This window comes from Periplaneta americana, chromosome 16, assembly GCF_040183065.1.
Source record: "Periplaneta americana isolate PAMFEO1 chromosome 16, P.americana_PAMFEO1_priV1, whole genome shotgun sequence".
NCBI classification, from domain to species: domain Eukaryota; kingdom Metazoa; phylum Arthropoda; class Insecta; order Blattodea; family Blattidae; genus Periplaneta; species Periplaneta americana.
Genome location: NC_091132.1, coordinates 150,769,500 through 150,787,039, shown reverse-complemented (window position 1 = coordinate 150,787,039; position 17,540 = coordinate 150,769,500). Strand labels below are relative to the sequence as shown.

At 35.5% G+C, this 17,540-nt stretch overlaps 2 protein-coding genes across 6 annotated transcripts in view; one reads left to right on the top strand and one right to left on the bottom strand.

The window, feature by feature from the left end:
- Positions 1-800: 800 nt before the first annotated feature.
- Positions 801-17,540, bottom strand: part of LOC138691317 (zinc finger protein ZFP2-like) — a 499,579-nt gene continuing 482,839 nt past the window's right edge. The window contains exon 4 of the mRNA XM_069813190.1: positions 801-894. Within this exon, the coding sequence (XP_069669291.1) occupies positions 816-894 (79 nt within the window). The 3' untranslated portion in view covers positions 801-815. The remainder of the gene's footprint in view (positions 895-17,540) is intronic.
- The window catches only part of LOC138691319 (zinc finger protein 454-like), a 47,216-nt gene continuing 36,656 nt past the window's right edge, over positions 6,981-17,540 (top strand). For 4 of the 5 annotated variants that reach the window (XM_069813194.1, XM_069813193.1, XM_069813197.1 and 1 more), the window contains exons 1-4: positions 6,981-7,139; positions 14,243-14,340; positions 15,294-15,431; positions 16,175-16,312. In XM_069813194.1, the coding sequence (XP_069669295.1) occupies positions 7,019-7,139; positions 14,243-14,340; positions 15,294-15,431; positions 16,175-16,312 (495 nt within the window). In that variant the 5' untranslated portion in view covers positions 6,981-7,018. The remainder of the gene's footprint in view (positions 7,140-14,242; positions 14,341-15,293; positions 15,432-16,174; positions 16,313-17,540) is intronic. The other variant, XM_069813195.1, reaches the window with a different exon arrangement.

Genomic DNA, 17,540 nt, shown 5'->3' with positions numbered 1-17,540 from the left:
GACTGCATCTTCAGAGTCCAATGCAAGGAGAACATTGTTAATAGAGTCTATATGTTCGGCATAATATTCAACTGCTTCTAGCCATGTACCCCATCTAGTTAAAATTGGCTTTGGTGGCAATGGAATTTCAGGGTACATTTCTTTCAACACGTTAACTCTACTGGGAGCTTTGAGAAATACTTTTTTCACTGATGAAATCAACAAATCTACTTTAGGGAAATTGTCTCTGACCACTTCTGCCACACGATGAAATGCATGCGCCACACAAGTAAAATGAGTCAATTTAGGATATACAACAGATAATGCTTGTCCAGCTTTGACCATATAAGGGGCAGCATCGCTAATAAAGAATAACACATTATCGTACATAATACCCTTTGGCCACAGGATACCCATAGCTTCGTTGAACAGTTTAACTATAGTTTTGTTATTGCACTTTTCTAGAACATCACAATGTAAAAGAATTCGTTCAGAATATTGTTCACTTAACAAACCGATAACTACATTACCAACAAGTCTACCTTCTTTGTCGGGAGTCTCATCAATGGAAACCCAAATTGAACTATCTTTAATTTCATCTCTTATCTTCTGTATTGTCTCATCGTAGATGGATGGAGCATACGTCTTCCTAAGTGTTGACTCATCCGGGATTGTATGTTGAGTATATTTTTCAAGGAATTCCCTGAAGACCTTATTCTTTAGTTTGTAGAGAGGAATATCAGCAGAGATGAGAGAACGGCACAGGTCGATGTTAAACTCAGATCTTACATTCGATGTTGTTGGTTGTGTTAAAAACAATTGTCTCTGCTTGGAATTTAGTTGTTTGTTGGCCTGATGTTTACTAGTTGTAATGTGTTGTTGCACCAGGAACTTTTGTGTAGATGATACTGCACACTGACACAAATTACAAAATAATATTTTATTGTCAGTTGATAAACCATCTTCTTTAAATTCTGAAATGTAACTTGTTAGTTTTGATTTTAAATTGACTGAATGACGTACTTTTGGCATATTTACCGTCTTTATAGTATGATTTACAAAACTGAACCTATGTGTACTCTGACTGGCATTTAACTGTTGAGCTGCACAACTGAAGTCTGTTAAAAATTTTAAATTAAATTAATACAGTTTTGTAACTTACTTTCCCATTGTTGATAGGACTGCTAATTTTCAAATAACTCTGATGTTAAAGGGATTACTGAACATGTGTTTAAATCTCTATTGTTGAAATGTATTTTTAAAAGTTAATGGAATTTTGTTTTGTTTTATTGTTAAACCTAATATAATATGGACTGTTTTATATGAAATATGGAAAATATATGGAAATTAACGAAAATATGTACTAAACTCTAAAATATGGAAAATAAAAGTAGGATTTTTCAACCCTACACATTGTGAAACATAAAGATAATGCAAAATATAAATTATATTAGCTTTATAAGTAAATATGTATTTACATATAAATCCTTTCCCTGCTAATTACGATACATGGATGAAATTTATAGGGATGTTTTAAATACACATCAGCACTCTGTGGTAAAAATTTCAGTCCATTAGCATCACAAATGCATAATTTGAATATTTCACCTGTTCATTCCCTTAAAGTGAAGTGGAAAAACCTAGTATTTCGTCAAATACGTGCCAGGAACTTAATCTAAACTTATGTACGCTAAATTTAAAACACTTGAGCTATTCCTAGAAGGAATGCTTAAAAGAATAACCTAAGCAAAATTGTCATGTAGTATGACAAGAAGTCTTAGCAAATATACTGAAGAAAATGCTAATATTCCTAGGTTCTTTTAAATGCGACCTGCAAGATTGCCTATAAAATGAACGAGTATGATTCGGATGATTTTATTAAATTGTTTTCCCAGTCTCTACACGTTGCAAAACTATTTACTATACCATAAGATATAGAATGAAAGTAGGCCCTATATGTAGTAAACAACCTTTACCTCCAAGCTTGTAACGTGGGTGAAACATGACAAAACACGCTTTCAGTTTTTTTGTTACAGTGAAGTATCGAAATGTGAACGTGAGGCCAACAGCCGGCTGGTCTGTGTGAGCCTTTCAAGGGCTGTGGCACCACACATAATTATTAGTGTATAATTGAGCACCCACGTACAATAATGGGGTAAGTAGTTACGAAATATATTCATACTTACCCCATTATTGCACGTGGGTGCTCAATTATGTTCTTTCATGTCCTTCCAGTCAAAATACTAACAACAATACGACCTACCCCAAAGTTTTGCGTTATTTTGGATGCGAGTGTCGAAATACAATTTTAATATTTGATTGCTATTACAAGGATTGAAACGGAATTGTAGCGGTTTTATCCGTATTTAGTTTAACTTTATTACTAGTGAACCATTTATTTGATTAATCGTTTGTCTTCGAAATAGGCCTACTTCTTATAAGCTACAGCTCATCGTCTTCTTGTATAAGCAGTAAGGACAGAAGGAGCAGAAATAAAGGATGCCGGTGACGAAATACAGTTTTAATATTGTATTGCTATTTGTTTTTCCCTGGGTCTGAAACGGAATTGTATTGGTTTTATCCATATTTAGTTTAAGTACATTACCAGTGAACCATTTATTTTGTTTATGCCGGGCGTTGTTACACATTTATGCATGAAAAAAAAAAATCCTGCTAATTAACAAAACTATGGACTTAACTTTATAAAATTTACATGAAATATGATATATCAGTTGTCTTTTTCCTTTTGTCATTGCAGTTATAAGCAGCACACACAACAGGCATGTTTTTTCTTCGTTTTTTTGTACTCCTTACCTCCGTTAAACAACATTGTAAGCAGACGAATTTTTACAAAGGTGGGCGCTTAGCTCAGATCTGCCGTGTTTCGCGGTAGCACCGCAAAGAGCGCTGTACAGGACAACATGGCCACTCTATAGTCTTCTCTTTCTATCTCGTTGCTTCGAGCATTAAAGTTAGAACCTTTTTATCCTCTCAGGTTAGAACGTGTTATGTGGCGTCAGTGTTGCCAACAGTTTTTCGTATAATCACGCTAGATGGCTTTCGAAAACCCGCGATTTTTTAACAAATATCTCTAGATTTTAATGTATACTTATTATTTAATAATAATAATAATAATAATAATAATAATAATAATAATAATAATAATAATAATAATAATAATAATAATAATAATAATATTAATAATAATAATAACGGTCAAGATAGAGCATCCACCCGTCAATGCAACAAATATTGCATACTATGATCATTGCCAATGTGGCGCTATAAAGCAATTTTGAACACTGTTATCACAGACACAACATATATATATATATATATATATATATATATATATATATATATATATATATATAAATTCTCATTGCACGATATATGTTATCGTTAAAATTCAAAATTCGACAAAACCAGTTTCAACTGGTAAAAACTACACTATCTACCAAAAAGACAGTAATTGTGCACTGTTTTTGCCCCTTTAGAACCTCGTGGTACCACCTCTTGTTGCTATAACAGCAGACATCCTGTCAGGCATGCTCTCCACTACTTGTGTAGGATATCCACTGGAATGCGTCGCCATTCCTCTTGCAACATGGCACTCAGTTGGACAATGGAATTTGGCCCCATGTTTCGGCGGCTACTATGCAGTGGTATGCAGACTATAATGTAATCTTCATCTTACGATGTTACGATGTATTTAAATTCATTAAGACAATAATGCTCACCTGATGGTCTGGCCTACACAGAGTCCTGATCTTAATCCCATTGAGCACTTTTGGGACGGTTTGGACCGGCGATTGAGGTCTCGGGAGATGTGGCCAACATCCATTGTCTGAGTGCCATGTTACAAGAGAAATGGCGACGCATTCCAGTGAATATCCTACACAAACTAGTGGACAGGGCTGGGCAGTATTTGAAATACGTAATTGAAATATATTTGTATTTTGTAATTTGTAAGGGTTTTCGAAAATATTTTGTATTTAAATACATAAAATTGATGTATTTTGTATTTCAAATACTCAAAATACTTTTTCATCTTCTTGTCCTTCAAGTTTTCGATTTGGATTTGAAGAATGAACTTTTGTCTTATTTGCCTACCCATTTCAGATGTGCTAGCCATACACTTAGTTTTCTTGCCACAACTAAATTCCTTAATGCCATAAAGAAATCTCCAACAGCATCATGGATCCATCACCCAACACTCACTAAATGTTCACCATTATGGAATGCGTCTAGGGGACCCAAATCCTCAGAAATTAGATCAGATGTCTTCAAATATTCGTTAAAGTTTCCTTGCACAACTCGATGGAATTCTCTTTATGACTCAAATTCTCAAATACTGTAATTCAAACATGATATAAACAATATATGTGAAAAACTGGGATTGCCAACCTTCAAAGATAATGAGTTTCAATACCTTGAAGAATATTGTGCAGTTCTGAAGCCCATTGCCATAGCCCATGATTTAATCCAAAATGAGAAGACGTGTCCACATTAATTTCCCTGAAAAACAGATTACATATTCTGTTATCTAGTAATCTACGCCATCTATTCCAAGTAACTCCAGTCCTAATAAGTTTGCTTTCATCAAGATTTAAAGCTATATTTGATCTGACACCAGAAGCAAATTGAGCTATTTTGGCAGCTTGCTTCCACCCATTATTGAAGATGAGATGGCTACCTGACACTGCCTCATCAAATGTTAAGAAGAGAATACAGAATATGTGCGTGAAATCAGCTGAGCAGTTCTCTGCTACACCTTTGGTCAGTTCAGAAAGCAAATTTTATGTTTTCAACTCAAGTACAACAGACTTTGAAAAGGAAAACGAATATAACTTATCTACTGCGGAGTATGAGCTCATACAATCCTTCAATGGCAAAGGGACAACCCTGTGCACTCCAGAGAATTACAGTGAAACAAGCTTTTATAAAGTACCGTAAACTGGGGTAAAGAGGATCACATGTGGTAAAGTGGATCATATGTGTATTGCCTAGATAAGGCAGCGCCACATGGATCACACATGAAAAGAAAACCTTTCTTCTATGAAGTGCCACTAAAAATAGTTTTCTTTGCATGTGTGATCCATGTGGCGCTGACTTATCTAACAATATACATATGATCCACTTTACCATATGTGATCCTCTTTACCCCAGTTTACGGTATAATACAAGTCTGTATTCCTCTCTGCCTGTAGAAAGACTGTTCTGTTTTGCAGGATTTATTCATTCACAAGCAAGGGGATCCTTATCTGATAAACTTCTTGAGAAACCTTTTTTTAAGGGAGCAGTAATTATTCAGATGTAGCATAATTTCATTGCTGACTGGGAAAAGGAAGAATGTTCAGTTACAGTGTTTATATAAAACTTTGAGATAAAAATGCTTTTAATTTTAATGTTAATATAACATTTTAGATTTTCCGTAATATTTTTATGTCTTTAGGCCTATATATTGCATCGAGTACTTGAAATACAAATGTATTTTGAGTATTTGAAATACAAATGTATTTTGATTAATTTTTTAAAAGTATTTTGTATTTTTATTTCAAATATAATTTTTTTTAAGTATTTTGTATTTGTATTTGAAATACTTGGATGTCAGTGTTTTACCCAGCCCTGGTCAGTGGGCAACGTTAGTGTGTGACCAAATAACTTTTGTCGAGGAAAGTTTCGTCAAAATTGCCAATGTGGTAAAGGCTAGAGCAAGTCAATGCTAACAATGTAAGATCTATGGAATACAATAAAAAAAAATAAAATAAAAGGAAGTGAAGAAGCGAAAAAATCTACTCTGAAAGAAATGAAAGGTACAGGGGGAAAATGATGAATGTAACATTTCTTTTAAGAGGAAGATAATGATCTAATTCAGTCTATTACTGCAAAATTTATTGGTGTTCCTATTGAAAATGAAAACAGTGTGACTGTATCCGTGGTGATAATTCTCCTTTTCATCAGTCTTGATATCAAGAAGACTAATGTTTATATTGAATAATATTAGATAATGACATCACCCTTAACAAAATATGTAAGCCTACATTTATCGTTTTCCTCATGAACCCTTCAAATGTGAATGATTTTTAATATATAAGTTAATTATTAAAAATAAACTTTGTGTAACTTGTTTATTTTTCTTTAACAATTCCTCCCCTTTAAATGTGATGTACATATTAGCAGATCTGACACACCCCTTCCATTCCTAATACTATAAAAAACATGGCGGACTGATGTTAAAATGTCTTCAAACATGGCGGCTGCAAAGCCACTCTATGAAACTCTAGCTCGTTGGATAAAACAGTACGCCTAGCATCGAATTACATATTCGTATATAACTCGTTGAGGCGTAGTGTCCATATAACATTTCCATGGATTTGAAGAAACTGCTATTTTATAAGCAGGAAGTTAGCACCATATTGTCGTTAATTTGAACCGCGATTTCCAATAAGCTCTTAGCTCGGTTACAGGAAACATGCATTTCCTTGTAAATATGTTTAAACTTGTTGAAATATTTCATTTCAGTTTCGGACATTATTTTTATCACGTTAATTGATTTTAATAATAATTTTAGCACGCATAGACCTACATGTATCATTGTATTTGTATAATACAAACCTGTTAAAGAGAACTTGTGTTTGGATGTAGTATCGTTTAGAAAAAAAATAAATTGCAAGTTCAGTATTAATATTATTAATATTAAGCACTGGGAAAGGATCAGGAACTCAGGGCCATCGTTTCCCTAAGCCCTTGTCTCTTCTGGTACTTAAAGACGTTATAACAATAGTCATTTTAGGGTATTTTGCAGATTCTGATAAATATAATGTTAATAGCGGTGGGCACTACCTGCTACCTAGTGGCAAATTAACTTTTTTCATTACTCGCACATAAGCGCTGATTGAGCAGATAGTGTAAGCAGCCATAAGATGCGATCGAGCAGGCATAGATAATTATACAGTCTCATCTCGTCGTCTATGTCATGTTTATTTCTTTTTGCATACACTTGTATCACGGCTTCCGTGATCACTTCATCCTGAGCATGAACTTAATGAATTTGCAACAATTTATCCTCATTACTTTGTACAGAATATTGAACGTGGCAAATGTTGGAGACCGACAGCTGAAACAAATATATCAAACCATTATATTCTTCCACAAAGGTATTGTATTCTATATAAGCGTAAGTTACACGACCTATCCTTCACAAACGGGTTTTGGCACTGCCATCGTGATCTAGACCAGGCCGTAATGCAGGTTGTGTGACGTCACTCGATGAGTCGGGCTTTTCTATTTGAGTATACGGAGCTGAGTGAAATATATTACTTTAATGCGTGTCGGCGCTCAATTTTATTTAGTGTAATGTGTGTATAAGACCCCTTCACACTTCTTATTGCATAATATGTTGCAGAAATAATTACAAAACTGTGTTATTTTAATGTGAACGGAGTTTTACATGGTAACATAACCTGGTTGCATCAACATTTTAAGTTTGGAATGGAAACTATTTTGAGATTTAATAAAGAAGAATTATTTATATTGTGATTTTAATTTAGCACATTTACCTTCCTTACTTGTAGGTACAAAATTTACCACAGTCCCTCCTATGAAATTAGTGTATGTACAGTTTTGTGTTAATCTGGTAGGTTAGATAAATACAATTCATTACAACCCAGTATAGTAGGGAACAAATAAATAATACAATTACATTTTTATTCAATGTAATATGTGCATAAGTGCCATTTATGTGTTGCATAATGTGGCAGGAATAATAAATAAAACAGTGTTATTTTTATGTGAAGAGAATTTACCATGTTAACATAACCTATCTGCGTCAACATTTTAGGCTTAAGTTGAGAACGAAAACGGTTTTGAGATTTAATAAAGAAGAATATATTTTTAGGATAAACTTCAGAACACGGTTACCGTCCTTACTTATAGGTAGAAAATTCACCACAGTCCCTCCTATGAAATGTACATACGTTATATTACTTAGTAGCGCTGAGGTATAGTTCCGGTAATTTTTGAACTGAAAACAGTTGAATTTATTTTTTGTGGAGATGCATTTGATCCTATAAGCAAGGCATATTAAAATCCTGAACGAACCGAACTAATTTGTATATGCAAGATGTATGAATACGAAGGGAACTACCTCAGCGCTAGTTTAGCCCTAGTAACATATTAAACTAATCAGATTTCAGACTGGAGTACCGTCTGAAACGAATAAATACAATTGAAGTGTAGACAAATTGCATTTATGAGTTATACGTAGCGTTATGCTTAATTATAATGCATACTTGCGAATATGGAAATAAGGCAAGTACTGATAGAATAAACATAACCTATAACTTCAACACATTAAAATATGCGTGCGATGCAACTGAAAATTGTTGAAACGTGCATAAATGAATGTGCAAGAATTTCGTAATGAAGCATGAGTGCTTTATTTCAACTAATTACAATTCTAGATACTGTAACAGTAATGAAAACTATAGGGTATAATTTTTTGTAATATACTAACTATATGTATCTCATTTTAGTTCAAATTGTGTATATTATCAAACGTCGTATTATTTACTCGTATAATGTAGGTTATTCACAAATAAAAAGGGCGCAATAATTTAAATTTAATAAGACAAATACGGTAAACTAGCAATAATGGATTAGACAAGAGTAACATCGGTAACGCTGCACTTAGGCCTAATCACAACTTACTTCACATGCCAGTCAATGTTTCACTTTCACGTATATATTATTACACATATTTAGCCTACTGTTTATAAGACCAAAACCACATAAGGGCGCAATATTTAATCGAAATAAAGGCAGGTATTACACATACGAACTTTGCTTGCAACAACGTAATTTTCACACCAAAAATAATATTATACCTTAAATTGCAAGTAAATTGTGTCTCAAGTGTCTCACAATCACTGTTTAAAATTTTACTGACGCAATTACACTGCATTTCAGAGAAATATATGTTATTCTTCATGCACTGCAACTAATTCATATGGTTGAAAGACCGCCTTTCGCGATCAGCTGTTAAGCGAGTCACGTGGTCTGCCTTACGGCCTGTATTAGATCACGATGGCATTGGTTTTGGCTCAAACCAAGATAGAACTGTTGGCGTGAATAGCATCCACACACTTTCCGCCTGCTTTCCAATCCATCTTCCCTTTGTCATGTGCGTCTGCTCACATTGGAGAAATAATATTTTATTTTATTCTTTGAACTCGTATATAAATATCAAACTTGGGTACGTCATTTCGAATTGCTTCGAAAATTCACCAGGATTTAACATTATCATCATACATTACCTTCACAGTACACAAAGCACTTAAAAGTTAACACCTCTTATATTGTTGAAGAAGACTTTTTGTCATTAAGTCTAAGAATTTTGTGACTAATAATCATAACAAAGGAAATTTTGGATATTAGACATAAATGTTGAGTAATTGGATCGGATTTGCAGACAACCATATTGTAAGCGATTGTCATCTTCACACGAGTTCCAAAATTATACACTAGGATACCATACCAGCGATGACAATATATGAAAGGCTTAAAGAGCGAAACCGCTTATGTAATAATCCGTATATATTGATGGGGACATTGTTGCATAAATCCACTACGGTTGTATAATGCCTAAACGCATATCCCTGCATACGTTTGCACTAAAAACACGAAGGTGCTTTCGTAAAAGACAAATTTGCAACTACCAAAGTATTTTCATAAAAAAAAAAGAGAATGTACCTACACAAAAGTACGGAAGTGCTTTCTTAAAAGACGAGCATTTTCTTTGCACTGTAAGTAACTTTACTACAGAGAAAGTGATTTCGTAAAAGAGGAGTTTTAGACAAAGTAATATGTAAGTACTTTCGTAAAAAAAATATTTTTCTGCACTAAAAATATGGAAGTGCTTTCTTGAAAGACGAGTATTTTCGTTGCAGAATATGTTATTTAACATACAGGCCTATGCTACATTATTCCAACGAAAGTGATTTCATAGGAAACAAGCTTTAGATCAAGTAAAAATACGAAAGTAGTCAATTAATTAAAAAAAAGTATTCGCTATACTTCAGAATACCCCGTAAGTACTTATGTACAAAGACTCTGAAAATTAAAAATAATTAAAACGTGTGCTTTTTTTACTGGAGGCACAAGGGTAGATAAATAAATAAAGGACAACGTAGAGTATTCACAGGCCACTGAACGAATATTGCACACTTTTATCACTGCCAATGTGGCGCTATAAACCAATTTTAAATACTTTTATCACAGCTACAACACATTTAAATTCTTATTCTAATATATATATATGTGTGTGTGTGTGGAACTATCACTACTTTAACACATTTAATATATTACAAAACCTACACTGAACGAACTAAATGTAATTATTTTGAAAGTCGCCATATTTTCTTCGTGGCATTACGATCCACGTCCACTAGATGGCCCCGACACGAGTAGCAGGGCTGGCAATACATGCAAACGAAATGATACTAAACGTGAGGAATGTAACTACAGGTGTGTAGTATGTGACAGGTTAGGTTAGGTTAGGTGTGTATTATGTGACAGGTTAGGTTAGGTTTGATTAGGTATGTAGTATTATGTGACAGGTTAGGTTAGGTTTGATGAGGTGTGTAGTATTATGTGACAGGTTAGGTTAGGTTTGATTAGGGGTGTAGTATTATGTGATAGGTTAGGTTAGATTAGGTGTGTTGTGAGTGACAAGTTACATTGGGTGTGATTAGATGTGTAGTATTATGTGAGAGGTTTGGTTTGATTAGGTGTGTAGTATTATGTGAGAGATTAGGTTAGGCTAGATTCTATTAGGTGTGTAGTATTATTTGACAGGTCAGGTTAGGTTAGATTAGGTATGTTTTATGTGAGAGGTTAGGTTAGGTTTGATTAGGTGTGTAATGTTATTGCTATGTTGCGACACTGAAACCCACTGTCACATTTACGAAATATGGTCGTATTCTTTATTCACGCATTGCGATTTTCGTATATAAGTAAGCTACCGTTATTTCCCATAACTATGGTCCTGAAACACAACTATAATCGACGATATAACCAATTAAAGAAATCGTAGAAGTAACATAGACCGTTTGTAGATAGCTGTAGCGACTTGACTTCAAAACTACAGTACAGCAAAAATATAGATAAATGAGGTACTACGTTATGGAGTACAAAATTTGAATGGTTGTATCGTGGACCATAGTTATGGGAAATGACGATAGGTTTTTAGGGCGGGATGGGTGGACATCTAACTCTGACAGTGATCACATCAATTTCTGCTGATCAGTACTGTAAATCCAAAGCATTTTCAAGGTAAGCTAGTTGCTATAGTGGCTGGGACATAAGTAACCTTCACGTACCGGTAAATAAATAAGTAGGCTATATAAAAAAGATATTTCCCATGGACCATTAATGAATAATTTATTAAAACAATAACGAGATATGTACTTATGCTGTATTCTGAAATCTGCCCAAAGTATTTTCCTGCACTAAAAATAAATGCTTTCTTAAAATTTTCGTTGCAGCATAAATAACATATATTACAATATACTACATTATTGCAGCGAAAGTAATTTTGTAAAAAACGAGCGTTTCAAATGAAGTAAAAATACGAAAGTACTTTGGTAAAAAAGCATTTTCCTGGACTAAAAAGTATGGAAGTTTTTTTTATTGAAACATTAGTATTTCCCTTGCACCAATAATACAATACAATAGAATGCAAGAACAAAAATAGTTTCGTGTAAGACGAATAAAAATACGAAAGTACTTTCGTAAAAGAGTGTGTTCCCTGGACTGAAAATATGGAAGTACTTTCTTAAAATACGAGTATTTCTCTTGTACCAAAAACAAAATACAAAAGGCGTTACTGTGGTTTTCATATATCTAAGTGGTTTATTTTTTCAAAAATAATTCCACGTTCAAAGCATGTAATTACTCTTCACTTAATATTAGGACTGAGAACCAAAGCTACGCATTCATGAAGCAGCAACAGTAATATAACACAACTCGAGACAAAATAGAAGAAAAAGATGCAGTACGTTTCTGATAGGTTTGTAGATATGCTTGTTACACATTCATACTGCACAACACAAACATAAATGAGTTTTTTAATTCATTATTTATCATTTAGGCCCTAAATCTACTTTTTCAAACGAGATATTTCGAAACGTGAGTTCAACTTTTTCGTAACAGGGCTGGAAGTCAGCAAATTTCTGTGGAGGTGGGTACAGCAGAGCAGCTCTCTTGAAGAATTCGCACATGAGACGAGAATGGGAAAAGTTGGATTTGAATATATAGTCCAGAAAATAACCCTCAAAGTGTTGTTTGCGGTGTCCAAACGCTGGAATAAAGTACTTCACAGAGCGCCACTTCCTCTCGATATTTTGCGTGTGTATAGTTACGTGTTCGCCAGAAAGTCTTCTGAGATTTTCTATGTGGATTTCTCTACTATCTGCTCTGTCCACAAATGCCACTGAGTGGTTTACTCACAGATGGAGAAAGCCTTGGTTCTGTAGAGTATTGTATGCCTTCCAGCAATCAGATACAATTATAGTACCTGGGAGAGTCCACTGCAGTATTAAATTGACTAGAGTATCTGCGTTTCCATTTTGTACTGGTACCATAAAGAAATTCCTCGGGTTACCGCGTATTTTCGCCGCCCGAACATGCTTTCATCGATCTTCACAATTGTCCCTGGACCAGCAATTACTTGCCTGTGTTCATACACCCAGTCTAAGCAAACTTCACGACAAAAGTTGGAACAGTCTACAACCGTGGGGAGTGATGCTTCTACTTCCTCACTGAGGGTCACATGTCTAGGATTGGAAAATAGGCACCAGAATGCGCAAAATTGCAAAATCTGGTCTACTGATAGTTTAGAATCTCCTATAAAAGTATCTTTACTGCCACATTTGATGAAGTTGCATTGCTGTTGTTGCCCATGACGTTTGCTGCGTCTTAATTCCAGTCTTTGTCGTCCTGTGATTTTCAAATGGTAGATATTAGCACATGACCCACAGTTTATAATGCCTCTTATAATTCCGTGAGATACTGGTACTAGGAAGTCTTTCATTGACTGCAAAGTGTTGTCATTGCGCAGAAAAGTACGTAATTTCAAATCACAACCGACACATGCATTTTGGCTGTTCAGGAAACGTTCCACCTCAAAAATCATCTCGTCGTCATTCTGGAAATGCCTGCCACGCAATGGTTTCTTCATCCGAGGAAAGAGGAAGAAGTCACTGGGTGACAAAGGAGTAAAGCAAGTAGTGGAAACACGTAGATTCACCACCGCCGAAAAAGGCGAAGACCCAACCATCATCGGGCAAGGTGATGCTGAGTGTTTTTTGGGACATCCAAGGTGTGGTACTGACATATTATGCTCAGAAGGGGCTAACCATCACAGGAGCATACTACCGAAATCTCCTGACGAGGTTACGGCAGGCTATCAAGACGAAGCGTCGCGGGAAGCTGTCCAAGGTGGTCCTTTTGCTTCATGACAACGCCCCAGCTCATTCTGCACAGGACACAGTCACACATGCTGCTTCTTTAGGCTATCAAATTTTGCCTCACCCCCCGTAGTATTCTCCTGATATGGCACCCAGTGACTTCTTCCTCTTTCCTTGGATGAAGAAACCATTGCGTGGTAGGCATTTCCAGAATGACGAAGAGGTGATTTTTGAGGTGGAACATTTCCTGATCAGCCAAAATGCAGACTTCTACAAGCAAGGCCTCCGTCAAGTCATCCATCATTGGGAAAAATGTGTCGCGTTGAAGGTGAATATGTAGGAAAGGATTAACAACTTCTCACCAAGTTTCATGGTCGCAGCTTCATTTTTTCGAGGTGATAATTAAAACGTTATGACCACCCTTGTAGTTGGCAGCATTGAAAAATTGACATCACACCGCATAAGATGGCAATGGAATCTCTCTCGTTTTGCAAAATTATGCTATAAAAGGAAGATAATTATTTGGGTTGGGTGGGTGACCATATCGCCAATATAGAGTTCACGTCGTGTTTTTAAGTGTGTTTCATTTTATAGGTTATTTGAGTTATTTTCAAAAGAGTAAGGAGTGGAGTTCCTGAGATTTTCAATATTAATATGCTTATCTGTGCTCGTTTATGTATACTACTACGGAGACATGAAATTATTATTTCACATGGGTGCTTGTAAGTAGGCCTGTATGATAATAGCTGACATGTTGCATGTTAATCTAAGTTTCTTACTATTGTCTTTTTCAGTCATGATGGCCGTGAACAAGATGGAACGTCAAATCGACCCTCTGTCAATAGGAATAAGTAAAAACACAGATATAGAAGAGCAGAAACCTTTATCTCAGGTATTGAGAGCGATTACTAATTACTATATATTTTTTAATAACAATGTAGCTTATCGTGTGGCAGGAAAAGCATTTTAGAGTGACTCTGGGCGCGACAGCCCACACAGGGACAAGACCGATCAAGTGACTGTTGGCTTCAGTCCGCATACCTCAGTGACGGTACACTATTCACCAACCATTACAGTGGTATCTTATGATTATTATGATGTCCTCCTCTGCCATTATAGCTGATCCACAGAATCAGACTTCGCCACCTGTTGTAGTTGCTCAAACTCATCAGAATGTTGGGTGGACTGTGGTAGGCCTATCATATAGTAGTTAAAGTGTCTTGAGTCATCGGCTACTGTGCCTGTCAAATTCAGTTATTGAACTGGAAGAATAGGTTATTTGTGATGACTTGCTACTAATTTTATCAGAAAGTAGTTGTTGCTGCTTAAAACATGGCACTAATTTATTTCTTATCATGGTCATAGCTTTGAGTTACACATTAAATAGCCTCCATTCGAACTTGTCTCGCTGTAGTAATATAATGAAAGATGTCAATGATCGTAGAGCATTGCTGCTCGAATCAATATTTAAGACAACAACTCTGCTATTTACTGCTACTGATTAGGCCTACTCTCAGAAGAAACGTGTAATGCCACAAATCATTTTAAAATATGTTTCATATTTCTCGACATACATTTTCTATAATCACTTAACAGTCATTCAGAAATGAAATATATTTGTATGTGCAAATATAAAAGGATGTAAGCATGTACTTGAACAAATCAATATCATATTATAGAACTGTTCTTTTATATGCTGTGTTATGAAGCTTTTCGTACAAATTATGTCAATACTGACTGGAGTGTGTTCGTTGACATCAGAATTTAATAATAGAGTGGAGAGACTTGGTTTTTCGTGAACAACTACAAATGATATATTTCATAATTATGTCGTGTGTGTTGCAGGAAAGAAATGTGTTAGATCTGCAAGTGACTGGAATCAAGACAGAATATATGGACCGCAGCTGTAATGTAGAAACCGAGATGACATTTCATGAAACTCCTGTGTCAAAAGACTTTCCCGTCGTGAAAAGTGAAGTTGAGGTGAGTGTAGTTTATGAAGTTATTTGGTTGGTAGTTCTCCCTCTGTTATGTACTGGCTGAAATTACTGCTGGATTCAGGTGACCAGGGGATACAATTTGTGTTCTCATGCATATACTTGTTCATCCTTTATCTTTCTTGAAGATTTTTCGACTTCAATTTTGTCATAAACAATGCAGTGCTGAACCTTCACTAAATTATATGCATTTTGATCATTTCATCGCCATTGATAACTTTTAATTTACGTTGTTTACTTTTAATTTAATTGGAGTCCAGTATGGAAAGGTGGTCTTTCTCAGTTAATCCGAGGTAGGTGGCCAAACCTGTGATTTGCACTTGGTTTAGGAAATACACTTAATAGTGTCTATTTTAGTGTTTTCTTTTTAAAATAGTTTATTAGCCAAACTCTACATATTTATTGTCTATTTCTTGGGACAGTTGTTTGTAAGTATGTATTAAGTTACAAATCACAAAAACTACTTCATATTTTTTTAGATCTCTATTCTGCAGCAGCGTTTTCGGGTCCAGCTCCTTCACTAAAACAGTGGGCAGGATTGTGATCAATAAAATCAAACTAGACGAGGGTTTTCATAAAAATGTCACTACTGAATCTGAAGTGTTTATATGTGCATTCGTTGAAATCGCAATTTAATAAGAGAGGGAATAGACATTAAAAATAATGACAGGTTTTATAGAAAAATTACATATAATATACTACATAATTATTATGATTTGTGTGTTGCAGGAAGGAAATGATTTGGATCTGCACGTGACTGAAATAAAAACAGAATATATGGACCCCAGCAATGATCTCAAATCAGATATAACGTGTAAGAAATTTCCTGTGCCAATTAACTGTCCCATCGTGAAAAGTGAAGTTGAGGTGAGAGTAGTTTATGAAGTGTGTTGGTAATTCTCAATGTGTTATTTACTGGCTGCTACAGACAGGTGACCAGTGAGTGCGATTGTTGCTCTGATACTATAAATCTGTTCATCCTGTAGTTCTTCGTGAATTTTCTCCACCCAATTTTTCTGGTAGAGACTGCAATGCTGAGCATTCACTAAATCATACACATTTTGAATTTTTGAATCATCACTTACAAATTTTACCAGTCGAGATGGATGCCCCCAAGTTGGTAACCGGGGGGGTGCAATGGTGGCGCTCATGCATTCCTTTCCTTCAGATTATTCGACTAATGATGATCGGGCGAGGTATTTACGATTCGGGTTGTGGATGCTGTATAGTCCTGGGATTGCTCAGTGTAGAGAGAGGAGCCACGGACGGTTATTCCCGTGGTAGAGGCATAGAGTCGCGTCTCGTCTCTGGTATACAACTTGCCGTTAGGTGTGTAATAACCAGTTTGGAGGCTAACTTGCGTGAGATGGGTTGCTTGGGATGAGGCTGTGAGGGGGACCCCAAGGCCAGCACAGACCGAGAAGAATTTTTAGGTGTCTTGTTCTTACGCCCCCCTCCCCAGTGGCAGGCTGACGCCGACAGTTCCGTAGGGGGGGTCAGTTTCAAAATGGCCTCTTCGCGCTCCTCCTTTAGAAAAACAAGTTAATAAGAAACAAAGATTGACAAAACACACGACTAGTGGTCATATGACAAATATTTCTATGGATCTGGACCCTGAGAAAGTGAAAGTTAAAGTGCCGCCTCCCAAATTTATTAGTATAACATTGGATAGATTGGATAAAACAATGAAAAACATCAGTCTATTTTACGTGAGAAGCACACTCGACGGACTCATTGGGAAGGTCATAAATCAATTCGAATACGCGATGGTAGTCTTCTCATCGAGACTATGTCTCCAAAACAGAGTGAAACACTGTTGAAAACGAAGTTGCTAAGATCTTATGCTATTAAAGTGGAATGGCATTCCTCGCTGAACACCACACAGGGAGTAGTGCATACGGATTCTCTGGATGATATGTCTGATGAATAGGGAGCGGATTTTTATGTGCTAAAAATTTAAATATATTTATTTTTTATGTAAAAAGTACGAAAATATTTGCTAAAAATAAAAAAAATAAATATTTTTTTTAAATATGACAAAAATACCTTACTTAGCTTGGAAAAAAAAGTTACTAGGTACTGACCAACCACACTT